Source organism: Mastigoproctus giganteus, chromosome 13, assembly GCF_048544385.1.
Source record: "Mastigoproctus giganteus isolate SK-2022 chromosome 13, ASM4854438v1, whole genome shotgun sequence".
In the NCBI taxonomy this organism is placed as follows: domain Eukaryota; kingdom Metazoa; phylum Arthropoda; class Arachnida; order Uropygi; family Thelyphonidae; genus Mastigoproctus; species Mastigoproctus giganteus.
Window position 1 is genome coordinate 73,981,652 of NC_143587.1, and position 21,972 is coordinate 74,003,623.

Here is a 21,972-nt window from a genome sequence, read left to right on the forward strand (position 1 = left end):
CCGGTCTACTCAAAGAGCGTGTGCTACTGCACTCCCGCTCCTACCCACTCGGCTACGGAGGCCTTTTTAGTAGCAATGGGTAAAATAGTAGCAATTTTTAGTAGCAATGGGTAAAATTGCTACTATGCCATCGTTTCATAATATTAGGTATATAAATTTAATGATTTTCTATTATGAGATTTAGAAGAAAGTACCAGAACATTGTTCTGGTGTGTTCTGGCCCAAATACACCACTGCCTTACATTCCAGAAGAATAAATAAATAGCTGAAGAGTGTGCTACCTTCCTCACAACTGTTTCAATCTAGGTACATATAACAGATCTCCAATTTTTATACATTAAGTATTTCTAACTAACAGCTTTATTCAGAAACAGAATCAGTTCATTAAACATTTCATGAGCAAGTTTCCCAAACATGTATAAGCTTCATGTAGGTTTCCAAGGGGATGAGCCCTGTGGAAGTTTCTTTGTGAAATTTAAGTTTTGTAAAAATAAAAACTTCATACATAAATGCTTTTAAATATCAATTTCTTTTTTGCTCTGACTTGATTTTGTAGCATAAATAGAGTAAAATAAACTATAATTTTTTTTTGAAGCAATAAATACCCTTTATGTTTATTTATATAGCACTTAAGTCAATTTAATCAACTTCTGGATCTGAATTCTTCAATTTTGACTTTTGTAAGCCAAAATCAGACAACAATGGCTAAAAGGTGCAATGTCCTCCTCCTATTTTGAAAGCTATTTTTGCACTGCCATATATTAAAAACTGTGTCCACTATTAGTTGGAAACACAGATAAGAGGTGGTAACCCGTACTGGACAAATCTGATGACAATTCATACAAAAGTAGTTGCATTATCTGAAATGTACTTGAAATGACCTTATAAAAACAGATTTTACATAAAACGCACTCACCAGAGCCCACATATCAAATATAGATCTACATATATACTCATGAAAAGGTTAAGTATACCACATTCTTAAGTATATATTTTATTTACTTATTACCCTGAGTTAAAAATAAATGTATGCTGTGAGATGAATGCTTACAAGATTCTAGTAAACTGATGTTTAAATTAGTGACTGCAAGAGAGGATTATGTTTCAAAAATGATACATTTTTAATTGTTCTGAACATATAAATTAAATTAGGATGGAATTTTTCCTTTAGTTGCATTCTTTTCAGGGAATTAAAAAAAATTTTTTTTCATTAACTTTAATCAATTTTTAAGTAAAATGCAAAATATACTAACCTCTCAAAATTCTTAAAAGAACAAAATTTATTGAGTTCATTTCTGTGCTGAAGATTACTTATTTGACTGCTGCTTAATTCTTGTGCCTTTTTCAAAATATCCTCTGCAGATAATTTCCCCTGGTTTTTAATAAACCATAATAACAATAAAAGTCAAGAAACAGTTTCATGACATACAATTCAGTTCAGAATTATGTCATGAAAGAGGGAATAATTTAAGTATCATTGACAAAGTTAAGAGAGTCAGTCTAAGATCATGAGAGACAAAAAAAAAAAAAAAAAAAAAAAACACACCTTGTCCAGCAAATATTTTCAATTAATCAAGTTAAATAACAATATGCAGTGAACATCACTTATTTCAATTGCTTTATGTGTTAGATAAACTAATAACAATAACCAAAGAAAAAATAATGGAGCTGTTCAGCACTATTTAATGAGGCAGAACAGAAATGTGTATATAACAAGGTGGAAGTGGATAGAAATAAAACTTTAAAATAAAGCAATTGTCATAATGTTTCTGGAAATCCATACAAACCATTAAAAACAAATAAAGAAAATATTAAAATCAAGAAAAGGGCTGGAAAAGGTTACAGGAGTGCAGATACAATTTTTTTTTCACAGAATAATGACACTAATGCCCTCGAAGGAAATAAATTGAGGGGCCCATCAAGCTCTCAGCTGCCCACATCAACGCCAGAGCTTGCACTTGGTCATCGTGCAACACAGCGGCAAACCCCAAGGCAGAATGCGCTGGTCCCACAGGAACTATTAGTTGTTGGTGACTCTATTGTCAGGGAAACGGGGAACATGCTATGTAAAAAGGATAGGTGGAACAGGACCAGGGTATGTCTGCCAGGGGCAAAGGTTGATGACGTTGTAGAGCGAATATCATCTTTCAAGGGCACAAAGGGTGATATAGTTGTACACGTTGGCACTAATGATATTAAGAGTAGGAGACCGGCAGAATTACTCAACAAGTACAGGTCACTGTTGAAAAAAAGCCGAGAATTAGGGTTGCATTTGAAAGTGTCTGCAATTCTGCCCAGACACGATAGGAGGGAGTATATGATGAGAGCCTTGTCGATCAATTCGGCCCTGGAAAGATTGTGCAAGGCTCAAGGGGTAGAATTTTTTTCAGCCTGGACTGTACTTGTTAACAGGAGAGACTGCTTCTACAGGGATGGGATACACTTAAATAGAAAGGGTGCAAGAATATTTGCTGATGCTATCGAGGCAGTGTTAGGTGGGTCGGAAAACTGCTAGCTTGGGGGGATACAAAGACTAATAGTTTAACAGTAACCGCAGGCAGAGGTGAAGGTGATTCTTGCACAACTTCTATTAGAATAAGAAGCGACCTGGAGCGAGGGGTGTTGGGGGTTTCAGGGACGGATGGCAGTCATCCTGGAATAGTTGGGTATATGGGATGTGTTAGGGTAACAAGGAATAGGCATAGGAGCATATATGCTTGCATGTATACCAATGCTAGAAGTATAGTAAATAAATTTGATGAATTTGAAGTGTTGGTCAAGACATCAAAGGCGGATATTGTTGGGATAGCAGAGACGTGGTGTCACAAAGATATAAGGAATGCAGAACTGGAATTTGGGGAGTACAATGTGTACAGAAAGGATAGACAGGACAGAAAGGGAGGAGGTGTTATGCTGTTAATTAAGAAAAACATAAAATCAAAAGAAGTGCATCCAGTTGATATAGATGGACAGTGCACTGTTGAGTCAGTTTGGTGTGACATAAGCACTGCGAAAGCAAAAATAAGAGTAGGAGTGTGTTATAGGCCTAATGACTCGAATGAGTACAATGAACAATTGTACAGAGAAATAGAGTGGGTCAGTAAATCAGAATGTCTTATAATGGGGGATTTTAACTTCCCAGATATTGATTGGAACTTGTGGATTGGTCACTCACACACTAGTCAGACTTTTGTGGATTTATTGGATGATTGTTTTCTGCAGCAGCATGTTCGAGAGGCAACCAGAGAAAGTAATACTCTTGATCTGGTTATCAGCAGTGATCATTCGTGTATTAAGAATTTGCAGATAAAGGAACCACTAGGTGGCAGTGATCACAGTGTGCTGAAGTGGGATTTACTCAAAGAGGTAACTACCGTCAGGGGTAAAGGAAAGGGTTTTTGCTTCCGTAAAGGGGAGTACAGTGGTCTCAGACAGTTTTTAAATTCTGTACGGTGGGATCAACTGACGATGTTACAAACAGTAAATTCTAAGTGGGAAGCATTCAAGGAATTAATCGTGGAAGCTACTAGACTTTTCATACCGATGAAGAAATATTGTTCAAGGTTTAGGCCTAAATGGTTATCAAATGAACTAATGAGACTCGTGTCAGAGAAGAAAAATGCATGGGATGCATATAAATTATCAGGCGACGCAGAAGCCTGTAGCAGATATAAGCTAGTCTGTAATCAGGTCACAAAGGAGGTTCGGCAGGCAAAGGCGGATTACGAGAAATCTTTGGCAAAAGATGCTAAGAAAAACAGCAAGGATTTCTTTACTTATATAAACTCTAAAAGGAAGGGGATGAATATGATTGGTCCACTTGACATCGATGGTTCGACTGTTGATGATCCTGCTCAGATAGCAAACAAACTGAATGAGTATTTTGCATCTACATTCACACGTGAGGAATTATTACAGTTTGAAAATGGAAGAAGGTTATCAAATTGTAGCAGTGTGCTTAATGATTTTGTAATAACTGAGAGCAAAGTGGAGGAGAAATTGTTGAAGTTAAACATAAGAAAGGCACCTGGGGTGGATGGGATCTATCCAGTTATATTAAAGGAGGCGGCAAAGCAACTAAGCAAACCCTTAGCCATAATTATGAGAGCATCCTTGGATTCAGGGGAGGTTCCCACGGACTGGAGATGTGCAAATGTATCCCCAATTCACAAAGGAGGTTCGAAGGGTGACACGAGTAATTACAGCCCAGTTAGTTTAACTTCTGTTCCGGGTAAAATAATGGAGTCACTGGTTAAAGATGCATTGCAGGATCATCTAGACAAGACTGCAGCAATAATTCAGACACAGCATGGGTTTGTTAAGGGAAAGTCTTGTCTGACAAATTTGATTGGTTATTATGATGTGGTCACAAAGGAACTGGATGCAAAAAATAATTTTGATATCATATACTTGGATTTCAGGAAAGCTTTTGACACTGTTGCGCATGGAAGACTACTGTACAAATTGGAGCAGAATGGTATTAAGGGTAAGTTGCTACAATGAATAAAAGGATGGTTAAGTGGGAGAAGACAGAGGGTGGTAATAAATGGGTGCTGCTCTTCGTGGACTAATGTTATTAGTGGAGTCCCACAGGGTTCGGTGTTGGGTCCACTGTTGTTTTGTATATTTATCAATGATATTGATGAAGGTATATCAGGCTTAATGTTGAAGTTTGCAGATGACACGAAGGTTGGCAGGGTTGTTAATGACAGTAATGGCAGTGTGCTACTGCAACAGGATCTAGATAATTTGGGCAGATGGGCTAAGAAGTGGCAACTGAAGTTTAACCTTGACAAATGCAAAGTACTGCATATGGGTAGAAGTAACCCCAGAGAAACGTACCAACTGTGTGGTACTACACTGAAGATGGTAGAAAATGAAAAAGACCTGGGAGTAATTGTGCAGTCAGATATGAAGTTTTCTGAGCAATGTAGACAGGCTGCTAGGGCAGGTCATGGGGTTTTGTCAATGATATATAGGAATTTTGCTAGCAGGGAAAAGGAGGTGATTGTCCCTCTGTATAAGGCAATGGTCAGGCCACGCCTTGAGTACTGCGTACAGGTCTGGAGGCCTCATTTTAGGAAGGATGTAGATTTGCTTGAGCGTGTACAGAGAAGAGCAACACGATTGGTGAGGGGAATGAAGGGATCCTCTTACCAAGAGAGGCTTAAGTTCTGCAAATTGCAGTGGCTGGAGACTAGGCACCTGCGCGGTGATCTGATTGAGGTCTATAAGGCCTTGAATGGGTTGAGCACGCTGAATTCTGATGGGATCCTCCCACTTGTTCAGAATACGAACCTACGGGGGCATAAGTTCAAATTAAGAAAGGATAGATGTAGAATAGATGTGCGGAAATTTGCCTTTAGCCAGCGGGTGGTTAATTGCTGGAACAAACTTCCATCTGTCGTTGTGGAAGTTGATAGGTTAAATAAATTTAAGGAGGAACTGGACAGGCATTTGGAGGGTATGGTGTGATTTTTTTTTTTTTTTTTTTGGCTGATGCTGCATAAGCTCCTACACTTGCTTTCTTGCATCAAGTGCCACTACTACTACTACTACTAACAATCAATACAAACTGTAAAAAACATTACATGGCTGATGTACATATCTGAATGCAAATATGAAAATTAACTGATTTTAAATCTCAATTTAATATCCAGAATTTACTAGCTAGTATTATAGCAAAATGATAACAGTAATACAGGGTATCCATCAAGTCCTAATAACCCAAAGACATAGAGTAATGCAGTCTTATGCAAATTATTATAAAACTCAGAAAAGGATTTTTTTTTTCTTTTTACAGGCTATGATGCATAAAAATGGAGATGCCACAAGAGAAGGCTGAATGTGTCATGCGATTTGCGGAGTCAAAATCTGTAATTATCATGCAACAAAATTATTGCTGTCAATACAGAAAGGATTCTCCTTCTAAACCAAGTGTCACGAGGTCGGTTCACAATTTTTGAGCAACAGGATGTGTGATTGACCTGCCTTGAAGTAGACACCCATGTATCTCAAGAAACCACTGAAAATGACCAAGCAGCATTCCAGTGCAATCCTCAAAAGTTGATTTGTTGTGCTTCACAAGAAATGCAATTACCAAAATCATCAATCCATAAAGTTTTGTATAAGCAATTACATCTTTATGCATACAAAGTGCAAATTGTCAAGCTTTACAATGAAGCGACCTTTTTTTCAGTGCTATGCATTTGCTTGTTCCAGGCTGGCTTCAATTGATAAAGACAATTAATACCTAAAAAAGATGCTTTTCTGTGATGAAGCTATTTTCTACATATTTAGACATGTGAATTGCCACAATATTTGGATATGGGGTTCAGAAAATCCACATGACATTCATGATAATCCCAAGTTAAATTTTTGGTGTGGGCTCATGCACGATAGGGTGATAGGTCCATTTTTCTTTTGTGAGAAGAGCATCACAGGATGCCATTTATCTCAACATGCTACAGCAGTTTGTGATCCCTCAGCTGGAAGAGTTGCAGCCATTCATCATTTTTCAACAGGACAGTGCACCTCCATACTGGAGTGTGAATGCTTGTCATTTTATGGATGAAGCATTTCCTGGTAGGTGGATGGGCTGTGCTGGACCAATTGCCTGACCTCCATGCTTCCCTGACATCACACACCCTTAGACTTCTTCCTACGAGGGTACCTCAAGGATTTTGTGTACAGAATACTCATTACTAACAGTGAAACTTTTCATGCAAGGATAACTGAGGCAATCAAAACTGTGAGTGTTGATATGCTGGCCCATAAATGGCAAGAAGTGCAATTTCACCTTGATGTTCTAAGGGCCACTAAGAGTGCACATGTTGAGGTGCATTGAATGGCGTATCGAAGAACAAAAATTTTTGCAGTTTCATAATAATTTGTATAAGACTGCATTGCTCTGTCTTTTGGTTGTGACATAATTAAATTTTAAAATAGGAAAGGGCTTTTATGGACACCCTGTACCGCAATATGTAAAAACAAGAACCTATGCATAAAGTCAAAAAAGGTAAAATAATCACCACAGTAAAAAATTATAAAACTAAATACTGTATTTATGCATCTCATAATTAGGTTTATAATTTTTTGGTTTGATTATTTCATTTTTTTTTTTACTTATTTAGTATGTATAGAAATAGTAATGCAGTGTTACTAAAATCAAAATGTATCACATTTAAAAAAATCTGCATAAAAGTTTATATTTTAGTTATACATAAATTTATTGAGCAGCTCATAACTTTTCTGTCTGTTGCAGATAAGTTTAGGAAATGGCTTATAGTTCATACAAGAACAGAGCATTTGATGTACAGACCTTCTTAAAAAGTAAATCTAGAGTCAGTGTGAAATGGGCATTTCAAAGGAAGTTTCTGCATAATGACATCACCCCAAAACTGCAACAATTAAGATGATGATAAGCAAATTTCAAGAAAAGGGAACTGTTTTAAATCATATCCTTGAACAAGATTATTTATACTATCATGGTAGAAAGAACAATGAAAGAAAAGAAATGCCCGAACTCTCTCTAAAGTCTAAATATTGATTTTGCTGCTTCAAGCCCTTTAATACAGTGATGATCAATCTTTTTATTTTTTATTTTGCAACACACACAACAGACTATTTTCACACATGCCACACCACATACTACAACCCACTGAACTTAAAAACAAAAGGAGGGAGGGTGGATACTTAAAGCATTACCCAAACTTATTACAAATTTTAGTGAGTGACACTTCTCTCAGCTATTTGCAACATACTGATTGAGAATTTTACTCTGATAGGCAAAGCAGTTATCTAATATGAACAATGAAAATCACTGTTATCTGGCATTTCACTGTGGCACAAAGGCATAACTTTTTCTGTGGAGCAAGTGTCACAACTCAAACTCTGTCACACTGGCTCCTGTCTGGATGGCCTCTTGAAGCACAGCACACATTTATAGCTCAATGCTTTTCATTTGGGGATATGTTCAGGGTTTCTACCAGACCCACCTTCATAAAGGTTGCTGTAGAAGAAGCAGACATTGTCAAAGTTATGTATATGTGCTGCATACACCTCATAAGAGACTTGTGATACAAATATCAATTTCATCAATTTCAGACTTCTAAATGAGAGAACAGGTTGGTACTATGATGTGAATATATTTTTTAATTTTCTCTATAAAAACATTCATGAATTTTGTCAACCAAATAAAAATGATAGCACCACTTTCAAAGAGATTTAATTTTTAAATATTAAGAAATAAAAAAATAATTAATCACGAAAAACTTGGAATGACATAAAAATTAAGAAATTGCCACTATCATAATTTAAAATACATTAATAGGCAATAAATGTAGTACAAGAAATCAGAATAACAATTTACAAGTATGCTATCTAAAAAGGTTATCTTAGAAGTTCACATATTGAAATTCTAAGAGCTTTTGAATTCTTCATGAGCAGAACTGACAGTACAAAAAGCAATGGAAATCACATAAATTAAGTAACTGTTTAACCAAGCTATAGTATAATTAAGACAAAATTATAATAAAAGTGAAAGTTATCTGGATGTGCACAGTTCATTAGAACAGAATAATTAGAACACATTTCATTAGCTCTACAATTAAAATTATTACAATTAATAGTAATGTTACATTGTTTGGAATCAGTGAACGCAATCTCACCTGTAACAAAAGAGCAATTATCACAGATGTTGCTACACAAGCTGCTTTACATCTTTCATCACTATGGGTTGCAAGACAAATTCTGATAGAATTAGATACCACTTCTTCTAAATCATGAAAATGGGGAATTCCTGGAAAATATAGAACAAAAATATATGAAGTAGTGATTTTATGGCTGCACAATTTACTTCTTTTTCTTCTTAAAAAATTGTAAATTTATTGCAAGTAAAAAATAACGAGAAAAGAACTGCAAGTCTGATTATTCCAGACTTTCTGGCAATGAGCCAAATTTACACCTCATACGCCAAATTTACACCTCGGTGAAACTGGCAGAAATATGCATATTTGTGTCTGCATTCATCTATTAATGGTGCTAAGGGTAAATGGATTTAGCAGTTCCATTACAGGTCATTATTAATACAGGTACTAATACATATCTCTAGTTACTAACACAGGTACATTAATTATAATTAAGAACACCCTTTCAGTATGCAGACCAGCTCTGCAATCCTTCAATGTCTGGAAATGCGTTAAGTGTTCTACTGGTTCATAGTGAATGCATCTTTGAATGCCTACTCCTTTGACAGGTGACCTCCAACTGAACACAATTAAATGATTGTCAACTTGAAAACATGTTGACAATCATTTAATTGTGTAGTGTTGGAGATAAAGTTTAAGTTTATTTACTGTTAGTAATTATGAACGCTTGGATAAACTATGCAGTGTGTTAAGTTGTTTCAGGTTAGCAAAAAGAATGTGGGAAATACAGCTGTGTCTGTAAAATTCACAATGTGAATCTGTTTATCTAGTTTGTGAGATGAGAAACCAGATTTTTATCCAGCAGAAGAGAAACCCTGCATGTTTCCAAACAGTAACTTTGGGTTAGTTGGTTTAACACAAAAATATTGAGAAGGATTCACGTATGAATGGGTCAGGAAAATAAAAAGAATGAAAAATTAATAAACTGCAAATAAATGAATATAGGCAATTCCCAACTTACCATATTTAAGATTTGTAGATACTTATGTTTCTGACTTACATCAAAAATCATGGCACTGCCAGTCTGTTTTTTCCTAGTTCTATCCTTGTGCCATTTCTTTTCAATTCTCAGTACTTTGTTCAGCATACAATAATTGTTGTTGTTGATGGTGTTTAAGTGCAATGTCTACTTAGGCCATATTGCACTCATGAAAGTGGTTCATACTGCCTGTGTTCTGTTGATTTAGAAGCAGTTAAAAACGGCTATACAATCCCATTTGTTTTAGAAAGGAGAAGAATTTTGTAAGATTTGATTTTTTGCCTATTATATGGCTAAGCAACAAAGGTTCCTTTAAACTTGCCAGAGAATTGAATGACACTAGTTGAGAATTATTATACAGAGCACATTCCAGAAGTATGTGTTTGACTGTGAGTGGTGTATGACAGTGATTACACTGAGAAGGGCCATTTCCTGATAAAAGGAACAGATGAGTTAAATGAGTATGGCCGATTCTGGCTCTGGCTAGAATTATTTCTTCTTGTCTGTTTGTAATGAGGTTGGAAGCCCATCATTTTGGTACAGGTTTAATTTGAAGTAGTTTATTATGAATTTGCACTTGCCACTGAAGAATCCATCGACCTTTACATATACTTTGTATATTAATTTTATAATCTATGAACAGTACTAGTGAAATCGTTGGGGCTGAGCTGGATGGATGTTTGGCAGAATCATCCGCAATTTCATTTCCCGGTATTCCAGTATGGCCTGGGATCCAGCAGAAGATAACCTTTTGCTAATGCTCTCCAAGACGTATCAACTGTGATCTGATGAGCTTTAATAACAGGTGAGTAGGTGGGGAATAGTTTTGCATTGCTAGTAAGAAACTTTGCGAGTCTGTGCATATTATGCTCTTTTGAATTGACATATGAAAAATATTTTCTAAAGCAAGTTTTATGGCATATAATTCAGTCGTGTAACTACTACACTCTGTTGGAAGAGATAGAGAAATTGTAGTATCAGGGAGTACCACAGCTGCACCCGATCCACTTTCAGACTTCGATCCATCTGTATATATTTTAGCAAAGTTTGGATAATGTTGAGAATGCACAATGTGTAGCTGTTGGATGTTAATGTCTGATAGAGAGTGTTTTTCCCACTGATGGAAATAATTGTCACAAGATTGATGACAGACCATGGAGGGTCGGGATCTATAGGATCTTCCAAGATTTTATTGAGGTGTATATCCCAATCTTCTGCTATTTGCTTTAGCCTAATACCAGCAGGCCGAACTGCGTGGTTTGTTTCTATAAAAGGTCATAAACTGCAGATCATAAAGTATTGACCAATTAGGATGGGTCACCTGGCTTTGGATCTTGGTTGCATAGTTCAACAGCAACATCTTTCTCCTGATATTTAGGGAAGGTTCGTGGGCTTCAACAATACAAACTTTGCACTGGAGATGTTCTGAACGCACCTGTGCTGTTCTAAGAGCTGAGTGTTGAATAGGGTTGAGGTGAGATAAAGCACTCTCCCTAGCAGAATCGAAGACAGGTGCACCATAGTCCAGGCATGATCTGATTATGGATCTGTATAAATGAAGCAGGCTGTAATGATCTGCTCCCCATGTATGTTCTGAGTATGTTCAGTTTTTTTTTTACGTGTAGTCCGGAAATGTTCAATGTGCTTTTGGAAGTTTAACTTACTGTAAAAAAATAATCCTAGTAGACAAATACTATTAGCTATGGGAAGAGGATGGTTATTCAAGTGGAGCCCGGTTCAGGATGCATATTGCGTCTGGTACAGAAGTGAATGGCAGTAGATTTCTAACTGGATAGTCTATAACCATTTTGTGTCATCCATGCCAGGATGCGAATAATTGATATTTGTAGTTGGCATTCAATGTAATGCATATTTTGAGAATAACAGGAGATTGTGAGATCGTCTGCAAAGAGGGACAAATCCACAGTTTTCGGAATGAGTTCAATTATATGGTTCATTCTCATTGCAAACAAAGTGGCACTGAGAACAGACCCTTGTGGAATTCCTTCTTCTTCGATAAAGTTCTTAGAGAGGGTTCCCCAGTAACGAACTTGAAAGGATCTCTGTTGAAGGACATTTTGGATAAAATATGGTAAATTACCTCTCAGCCCAAGAGAATGTAGATCTTTTAGGATGCCGAAACACCACATAGTTTCAAACGTCAAGACAGACCAAAGCATTTCTGATGTTTGTCTTGGCTTTGACCCCAATATCCAATGAAGATCGGTTTTTCCGGAATTCAAATTAGTTGTTGTTAATCAAATTTTGGGACTTGAGGAACCAAGTGAGACAGTGATGTATCATTTTCTCAAGGGTTTTGCTGAGACAGCTGGTTAGGGATATCGGACTGTAATTTTGCGGAACAGAATGACACAAGGAACTTGGGAAGTTATGTTTGGAAAATATCCAAAAAAAAAATATGAACAGTGAAGGGAGTGAACTTTGATCCAAATTTCGGAGCATTACATAATATATCCCCCATCGGGGTCAGCAGCACTGTTTCTTGAGTTGGTAAGAGATTCCTGCAGCTCAAGCATGGTAAATGGTTGATTATAAGATAAAGCAGATTTGCTAGTAAAATTCAGTCTGGATTTCTCTGTAATTGTTTTAAGTTTTTGAAATGTTTGATCATAAGCAATAGAAGAGGACAACTGAGAAAATACGATTCCAAGTACATTTGATATTTCTGTAGGAGTAGAGAGCTCCTGCCCATTCCAGTTCTGTAGTGAGGTGGATAAAGGAGGAAATTTACTGTTTAAACATTTTATTTTTCTCCAGATTAATCTGATATCGGTATTTTTATCTACTGATGAGGTGAATTTAATCCAACTTTTTTTTTGCTTTACGTCTAACATAACGAGCTTTTGCTCTAAGACGTTTATAATTAATAATATTGGAGGTGATTGGATATTTGCAGAAAAGGTTCCACGCTTTGTTTTTCACATGGTTGCAGTCTTCACTCCACCAGTAATTTATTTTTCGTCTATTTCTTACTTGATATTGAGGAATGGCAGTGGATGCAGATGTTAGAATTTGATTTGGGATGTATTCAGTGGTGAGCTCTGAATATTTTAACAATGGGCTCGCACTTTTGCTGATTTTTACTCCAGTTTACTCCGGGTTTGCTCAGATTTACTCCGGGCTACGGAGTAAATCTGATGGGTCACGGAAGTGATGTCACCCACGGCATCTGCCAGAGGCACTTCCCATGCCGAGATCACTAGTCTGTGTGGAACATTCACTAGTAGTATGATTAGATTAGAGAGCGTGACGCATTTTTCATGGCCAGTACGAGATCTCGAGTTCTAAATTTTTGAATAGTATGACGTCACATCCGCAAAGGATGTTTCACATAAAATCATCTACCGGGCGTGCTCAGCAGACGCGCAACTTTTTTATTCTTTTTTTTTTTTTTTTTTTACAACTAGGAAAATATAATGGATACATTTTTTTTCATGAAAAAATTTTAATATTGAGAATAAAAAATAACAAAAATATTTCCCATATTACAAATAACGAATTATCACAAAACATTCTAGAATATAAAAACAAATATTACATAAAAAACAAACTGTTCTAGAAAAGGTACACAAAAATCACAGATTACATGAAAAAAATATTGCACAAATATTCAAGAAAATTTTATTCTAAAAATTGCCATATGCAATTTACTGCTTTATTAATATTTGTTTTCGATCTTCTTGTTTGCTCAATAGCTGAGCTATTATTATTGAGAAATGATTTGACATAATGATCCGGATCAAATTGAACCAATGGTTTTCCATTTAGATGTATGATCATCATAATCTGCAACGTGTTTAATTGTCAACATTATTCATTCATTAAGTCACACAATATTATTCATTACCCTGAAAGCTCGCTCAGCTTCAGCACTGCTAATCACAATGGTTTCAAAGATATTTCTGGCTTTCTTAATTGTAAAGGGAATTTCACTTGATTTTAAAGATAAACTGTCTTCAACAAAATCTCTAAAATCATTAATTTTTATTTCATATTTTATCAGAAAACAAATTTCTTATTCGGTTTTGAAAGTTCTTTCAAATTCCACAATTTCCAGTAAATTGTTTAAAATTTCGTTGAATGGTATCATTTTCTTTATTTAATTTAAAATTACCCTGTTGCATTAATAACTTATCCTTTAAGGATAAAACGATGCATTTAATAACTTGTCACAAGGTAATTTTACTGTTCTTACTTTCGATTTTGATTCCTTCAAATTCTTTACACTTCAACATGCTCTCAATTTTAGCTTTATAATTTCCTTCAGAATTTTTCAAATTAGCAATAGCATTGATAGTTCGAATAATTAATTTATCTGCTTTTACCATAGCAATTCTGTAAAGCTTCTGAAATGTAATAGAGCACCTGCAGGATGTCGTTCATTAGTGCTTTCTTGAAATTCCAGATTTAAAAGTCGATTTAACAATCCAGAATATTTAACTTCTGATTCAAAATGTTTGCACAAAGCGGGATAATTCCCTTAACCCACAATTACCATCTACAAGCTGTTCTTCGTAGCTCGAACACACGACCGATCCTTGTAGTTTCCACATCAAGTTCTTTAGCAATCATCTTTAATTCGCGCTGGATTTTGGAGACTGGTGATATAATGGATAATTTTTTTTTTTTAATTATTGCCCCTATGCCATTATATTTTAGAACATTTTCTACATAGTGAAAGCTTCGATGAAATTTCAAAATCTGCCAACATTTCATTTTTGTAAAGTTTATATAATATCTTAGTTGCCTCAATCCCACGCCCTTATGTTGCTACTGTCATTAGTTCTTTGAATACTGTGCAAAATATCGGAATCACTCAGATATTCAGCTACTGTGACCATGTAAACATAGACGGAGAAATTTACCGAAACGCGTGGATCAATCACTTCTCTGAAAAACATACGCCCATTTGTTGGAGTAAAGGGGAACCACAACACAGGTTGACCAGAGGCTATTATCCATGTCTGGAATCTTCTTAATGCTCTGACTGGCTATGGAAAGCAGATTGACGAGTGCGATCTCTCGGAATATTATTATTATCATTATCATTATTAGCCATATGGTACAAGGAAGCCTGAGGCTTATGCTGCACCAGCCAAAAAAAAAAAAAAAAAAACCCGAGTTACCCTGACAGAGAGAGAGAGAGAGAGAGAGAGAGAGAGAGAGAGAAGTAGAAAGGAATCAACAAGAAAGAGAAGAATGATGATATCCAGCTCAGGACCCTGGGTTTGCTAAGTCCATACTCACCAGATGTGAGCCCCTGGGGTTGCGCGTGGCTGCATAAGTTTTGTTGTTTGTTTTTTGTTTTTTAGGAGCATTAGCAACTAAGGCCATATTTGCATAAGTTTTACAAACACCACTAACGTTGTGGAACGGTAATCCTTTCACCCTTAATTTGCACTTTCTAATTACCTAAAGGCCAGAGGTGAGAACAATACATACAAAGTTGTCTCTCCTAATCTGTTCGTTACATGGAAATTATTTTCGTTCTACGGAAACTACTGTATTTTAAATGTAATTACCAAGGGGAATTTTTAAAAAAATTCGGTATAAAGAAGTTGGTTAAACAGAGATCCGACTGTAATTAAATCAAAAATCAAGCAATTTTAAAATACACAAACGATCGATTGCGACATTAAAATGCTGGGAATGGGCCCCACTCATCCCACCATAGTATCGGCTCTGGATACTCAATAATTGCATCCAGGATTTCATTTGTAAAATAAATGATCATCTCAACAATGGGCTCACAAATTTAAAAAATAATAATAATAATGGGCTCTCGCGAGCCCACTATAGCTCACCACTGGATGTACTCAGTAACACTGTTAATGCAACAGGACTGAATGATATAGTTGTCAAATGATATGTGCATTCTATATTTTGTCCAGTCAGCCCTTGAAAATTTCCATTTAATTGGATTTTCTGTTGGGAAGGAATAGGATGTTTGAAGTTTGCAGATTAACGGATAATGGTCGCTGCTATGGGGGATCACTCAGAGTTACCCAATCTATACTTTGAAAGAGAACTGGGGAACAAATGGAAAGGTCTACTGCTGATGTTGAACCTGTAGGGAGATGGATGTACGTAGGAGAGCCAGTATTTAGTAATGTTAAATTTTGCCTGTCAATCAACATTTCAACGAGTTTTCCTTGTCTATCTGAGGTAGGCGAATCCCATAGTGGATGGTGAACATCAAAGTCTTCTTCTAGTAAACAAAATGGAGATGGTAACTGCAAAACAAGATCTTCGATCTCCTGAATAGCATATTGATGATTTGGCGGAAGGTAGATTGAAACCGGTGTCAGAGTAGTACCATTTCCAATGCGTGTGGCAACGGCTTCTAAGGCGGTTTGTAATGGGATGCGTCTGGAGTGGATGCTTGAATCCACAAGTACTGCTACTCCTCCATGACTGTTAGTGTCAGCTCTGTCTTATCTGAATATAGTATAATTTTTGATTGTAATTGAGACCTGAGGTGTCAAATTCGTTTCCTGCAAGCACATTGCAAGAGGTTTGTAGTGGTGAATTAATTCATGGATGTCTTCGATGTTGCTGCGAAGGCCTCTACAATTCCATTGAATAATGCGTTCCATTATTTTGTTTTGTAAGGAGGAGATGAATCTGTCTGCTTTTTATGAGTAGATTGTTTATAATGATCAAGTTTAGATTTTTCTTTTCTGGGAAAGTTGGGGCGAGCTGAATCATTGGTATCTTTCATATCAACCATCTGCACATAATTTGAGAAGATCTTGAGTGATCACATTGTGCCTTACATTCTGATCGAGTATGATTTGTACAGCCAGAGTTTGGACACATTGAAACTCCACGGCATGCTGTCTGGGAGTGACCAAATTTCTGGCATTTGTAGCATCTTAAGGGATTTGGAATAAAGGGTCGAACATGGCAATTTAAGTAATCTGCTTTGACTGAAGCTGGTAGATTTGGTGTATTGAAGGTTAGAATTATGTTACGTGTTGGGACTACAGTGCCATCTTTTCGTATCATGATTCTTTTTGCCTGAGTTACACTTTGTTCCTTTAGTTCCTGGACTATTTCTTCTGCAGAAACATTTAATACATCCCATTCAGTGATCACTCCATTAATTCAAGGTGTTATGTGGAGTGACTTGAATTGGAATTCCGCTTAAAGAAGTGTCTTAACAATTGTTCAGAGTCTCTTGGAAGAGAAGTCTCTATTAGCAAGTCCCTGGATTGGAGCCATTTCACCATTTTTGGTAATGCTGCTGCATTTTCCAGGCACCGTTGAATGATGAAAGGGGAGAGCTTGCTAACAGGTTGTGCCGACAGAGAATGGATAATCGGGAAGGCTGGTGATTCCTGTCTGCCAGCGTCTTTTTTCATTCTCTTCGAGGTAGAGAAGTCATGGTCCGTTTCATGGTTTTCGCATTGAGTGTTCTTGGGCTCTAAATGTGGAAATTCATTGGTTTCCATTTCTGCTCCTTTTAGCCCCGAGGGTTGATTTATCCCTCAGGTTACCGGCCCTGCCATGTGGAGGCAGGAGCGGTACCTCGAGTGACAAGAAGTTAGTGGTTAGTGTGTTAGAAAAGTTAGTTATGTATACAAAAGAAAGGTGTCTTTCCTTTCTTGTAGGAGGCTTCCTTCTTTATTTAAAAAGAGCCAGAAAATAAATAACTTTGAAAGTAAAGACTTTAGAAATCTCTTTAACAACTTCTCTATAGAAAAACACTTTCAAGTTTGCTTTGTAAATCGCTAGATCACTCGCTTGGCACTTGGGGTCAGCATACAATAATTGTTATTATCAGATGCAATAACATGATAAAAAATAATCAGCTGTAACCATGATATAATAACCATTTATAAAGTGTTTTTAATGATATTAATATTGTGAAAATTACAATAAATCAATGATAGTAATAATTATTATTTCAGAAGAGTCCAATAGCTTTCATTGCATTAAAATATAGCCAATAGATAATATTTATGTGAAACTACAAAGAATAATTTAAGAAGTGGGAAGACTTGTCATTTTTGGGTACCTTCAAAAAACAGTGTTGTTGTTGTTATTTGGTTTTTAAGAGCATTAGCAACTAAGGCCATATTGCTCCGGGGATATGCGGTGGTCATTTCCTGACCTTTCCGCATCCTCTGTATTTGGTGGTCACAGGCTCGAACCCTGGTCTAATCAAGAAGCGTGTGCTATGCACTGCTGCTCCTGCTCCTGCTCACATGGCTACAGAGGCACCTCAAAAAACAGTAGTTAAAAATAATTTAAAAAATTCACAGAGACAGTACATACCTAAAATAATGGCTCTGGGAAGGGCACCATTATCAGCAAAACCTAAAGAATCAGCAGAAACATTTTTAAAGCCTCCATTAGCCACACTCTGTTGACCTTTCTGACAAGCCTGATATGCTACTTGATGTGGATTTTGAATATAGCTGTCTTCCTGAAGAACCTGAAAAAAAAAAGCGCAATATGGAATACACACACATACCCACCCACAAAAACCCAGAAATAAAAATTAAAAAAAGATAAAAATAAAACACAAACAAAAGAAAGTTCTCAGAGAAAGAACTTTCTTTCACATTTAACCTTAGAAAGAAGGTCAAATGTAATTGTTTCCAACCTATTTTCTATTCGTTTTTGTAGTGAACTTGCATTGATGCTATGAGATTTAAGTATAGTAACATTATAGTTAAAATAATTATTCATTATTCAAAATGGTTATTCAACTATAAATAAAAGTGTTGTAATTAAATCACTTTAAATTAAATTTACTTTGTTACATTTATCATACTTTGTATTGTAGCACATGGTGTACAAACAACAGAAATCACTTGGACATGAAGTATGCATAATGCAAATTGTATTTTTTTTTTTGGTAGTTGGTGCATCGGCTTCTGTGGCCATAATGCACCTCCCAAGGTTTTTGCAGTACTTTGATCTAAGCCCAAGGCGGGATTCGAACCCGTGACCTTTTGGTTGCCAGGCAGGCACTTTACCCACCTGGCTAGCCCAGTCGGTGCAAATTGTATGAAACTAGAGAGATTAGATTATGGATATTTCAGAAAGCATGGCATGCATAGTCAGTAAAGAAATATTGGAATATGAAACAGGAAAACAAAGGATTTATTTAACTACACTTGGAAACTGTATGTGTTACTTTATTAGTAAGGCTAAATAAACACAAATCAAAGTAATAAAGCTAGAGATGTTTATAGTTAAGTAATTTTACTGTAATTTTGTGTATGTGTTGTATATGCTAAAAATAGTTGTGATTAAGTTATGGCTGTTAGCTGTGGCTGTCTACCGAACATATAGTCGGTAGCCAGCCACAGCTAACACTTATTCTGATACAGAGCAAGCATTGGACATTACAGCAATGTCAGAACACACAGAGTATCCACAAATAATTACCTCTGTGCTGTGCTTCCTTTGCTTATGCACACTTTTGATGTATCATGGCAATGCATCTGTTTTTCAAAATTAGCTCTTGATGTAATGAATTTTCACACATGTTGGCTGTCAGCTGCACAGTAGGTTAGCAACTATTTCATGGCCTTTGGACTTACTTGCATTAATCATTCATGCTTGCACATGATAGGGTCTCTTCCCCATACTGAGCACTTAATCTGCAGAGAATTTTAGCTGGTTTCATTTCCCTTTTAAGGGAAATTTGATTATACTCTTAGAGTGAGAGAGTTTGATGCCATGTTGTACTGTTTCTCTTCATGTGTGCATTGTGTGTTAAGGACTGAAAACACTGTTCCCACCATCTGCATGAAATGTGTTGTCAATTCTGTCACACACCATATATTTATATTTTTTTAAATCCTCGTATATTTTTAAATTTAAATTCATTGATCCTTTTGCATTTTTGATATAAATAATCCTCTATATTGGGATAGATTTGTTTAACTAAGTTTCTATCAGCCCTCTGCCATTTTACTCTTCACTTCTTAATCCTTAGAATGAAAAATATGAGGCGCAGCTATTAAATAATGACTGCACGCAGCCACCACAACACCAAGCATCACCTAAGAAAAAAGGCAGAAGTTGACCTTGAACCATTCTGTAGTTTTCTGCCAAGTCACAGTACAACATGCTCATTTGCTCTGCAGTGACACAGGTTTTCATTATCTTGTGGTTTTGCAGATTTCTGGAAAAACGGCAGACAAAAGAACTGAACAACAAATCATTTTTAAACAAATTTTAACAAAACTAAAGAAAACAACTGAAAGTTATCATTTTCAAATTTAAAATTTTTAAATTTTTAATTGCTTGACTGGTATTTGAGTGTAATTATTGCTTGTTTGTTTGTTGTTTGGTTTTTAGGAGCATTAGCAACTAAGGCCATATTGCTCCGGGATATGCGGTGGTCATTCCCTGACCTTTCCGCATCCTTCATATTTGGTGGCGACGGGCTCGAACCCCGGTCTAATCAAGAAGCGTGTGCTATGCACTGCTGCTCCTTCCCACCTGGCTACTGTAATTATTGCAGTATGGAATTTCCCAGTCCCATAGGCCTGTTTGAAGTTATCATTTGTTATGTCAAGTTTATGAGGAAGATACTATGTAAAGAGCTGAGATGTTTGGATGGCATAAAAGATTTTTTTAGAAGGAAGAGAGAATGTGGAACTGGTAAGGGCATTGATTAGAAGTGATCGTTGTTCAATACGGACAAAGAAACAGACACATTTTAACTGAAGATTTAGGGAGAAAAGGTGTGCCAAGGTGGTGCCAAAATTTTGAATGAAGATCAAAGAATGAAAAGATCCAAGTCTGTGAAGATGCTTTGAAGAAAATTATATATCCAAGCTTCCTGAGTACTGTAATTACTGCAATAAAAGTTGGCTGCTTCAGTATGATCTAAAAGACGGTCACTGCAATAGAAGACAAAACAATCCCCCAGAACAAAAAAAACAAGAACATCAAAATCAAACTAAAAATCATGCTTCTTGTTTTCTTTAATATTAAAGGATTTATTATGGCTGAATATGTCCTACCAAATCAGACTGTCAATCAAACATATTACATTGAAGTTCTCAAGTTGCATGAAAACTTTCAAAGAAAGAGACAAATTGTGGAAGAATGATTGGATGCTCCAGCACATAACACCGTTACTGTTTGCTAGTTTCAGGCCAAACAAACAAATCTTTCTGTGAACCTGCACACATAAGGATTTGTTTAGCCCTGTGTGACTTTTTCTACCTCTCTACACTGGAAAATGGTACTTGAAGGAGCCCATTTTCAGTTCACTGAAGGCATTCAGAAAAAAGCGCTAAAAATGACTTCTAGAAATGTTTCTGTGCTTGAAAGAAATGTATGGAACATTATGTTATGTTGTTTTTTGTTATTTGGTTTTTAGGAGCATTAGCAACTAAGGCCATATTGCTCCGGGAATATGCGGTGGTCATTCCCTGACCTTTCCGCATCCTCCGTATTTGGTGGTGACGGCCTCGAACCCCGGTCTAATCAAGAAGCGTGTGCTACGTACTGTTGCTTCTTCCCACCTGGCTACGGAGGCGCCCATGGAACATTATAGTATAGTGTATAGTGTTAATTATAATGCGGGCTCCAGGGGGTCCCCCCCCAACTCAGCTTCAAGCAATGTGATGAATAGAAAACTCTGTAAAGGTCAGATTTGGAAGTGTAAAGCCCTGGCAGGGTGAACCCTGTGTCAGCCAAGGCTACAGACAGGGAGAGCCCAGAAAAAAAAAAAAAAAAAAAGAAGATGGTAGTGGGAGGGGGAAAGCGGTAGACGTATAGAGGGGGGACAGTAACAAAGCACCCACCTGAGTGAAAGAGTGGACAGAAGGGGGAACCCCAGGGCAGGATGCCACCCAGCTTGGGGGGGGGGGGGCATGAGAGATCAACCAACCCAGGTGGTAGGAATGAAAGGACATAGGGAAAGGATCCCTATGTAGGAGTGCCTGCATTGGTGCTCTATCCCACAATGGCCAGGGGGGCAGATCATGCCAGCCAGTGTCAGCATCCCACGCCATGTCAGCTAAGTAGTCATGGCATGGTGTCTGCTTGGATGGGCAAGGGGCCTAGGCCATCTGCCCATCATCCTATCCAGGGGGAGTGGGAGAGATGCACATTTTCTGCACTCATAATCCTCATTCACACTCTACTTCCATTCTATGTTTGTACTTTTCCCTTACATTTTCTGTTAAGTTATCTTACTTTTTTCCCCCCATTCATTCATCCTCTTTCTCACACACCAGGAGAGGGGAGATCATATGGTGTGTAGTGACTCTTACGTCTAATACATAA

General features: G+C 36.8%; 1 protein-coding gene across 1 annotated transcript in view; it reads right to left on the reverse strand.

The window, feature by feature from the left end:
• The window catches only part of LOC150076167 (uncharacterized), a 202,347-nt gene that overhangs the window by 36,052 nt on the left and 144,323 nt on the right, over positions 1 to 21,972 (reverse strand). The window contains exons 6-8 of the mRNA XM_090387505.1: positions 17,989 to 18,148; positions 8,670 to 8,800; positions 1,254 to 1,372 (exon numbers count right to left, since the gene is read on the reverse strand). Of these exons, the coding sequence (XP_090243631.1) occupies positions 1,254 to 1,372; positions 8,670 to 8,800; positions 17,989 to 18,148 (410 nt within the window). The remainder of the gene's footprint in view (positions 1 to 1,253; positions 1,373 to 8,669; positions 8,801 to 17,988; positions 18,149 to 21,972) is intronic.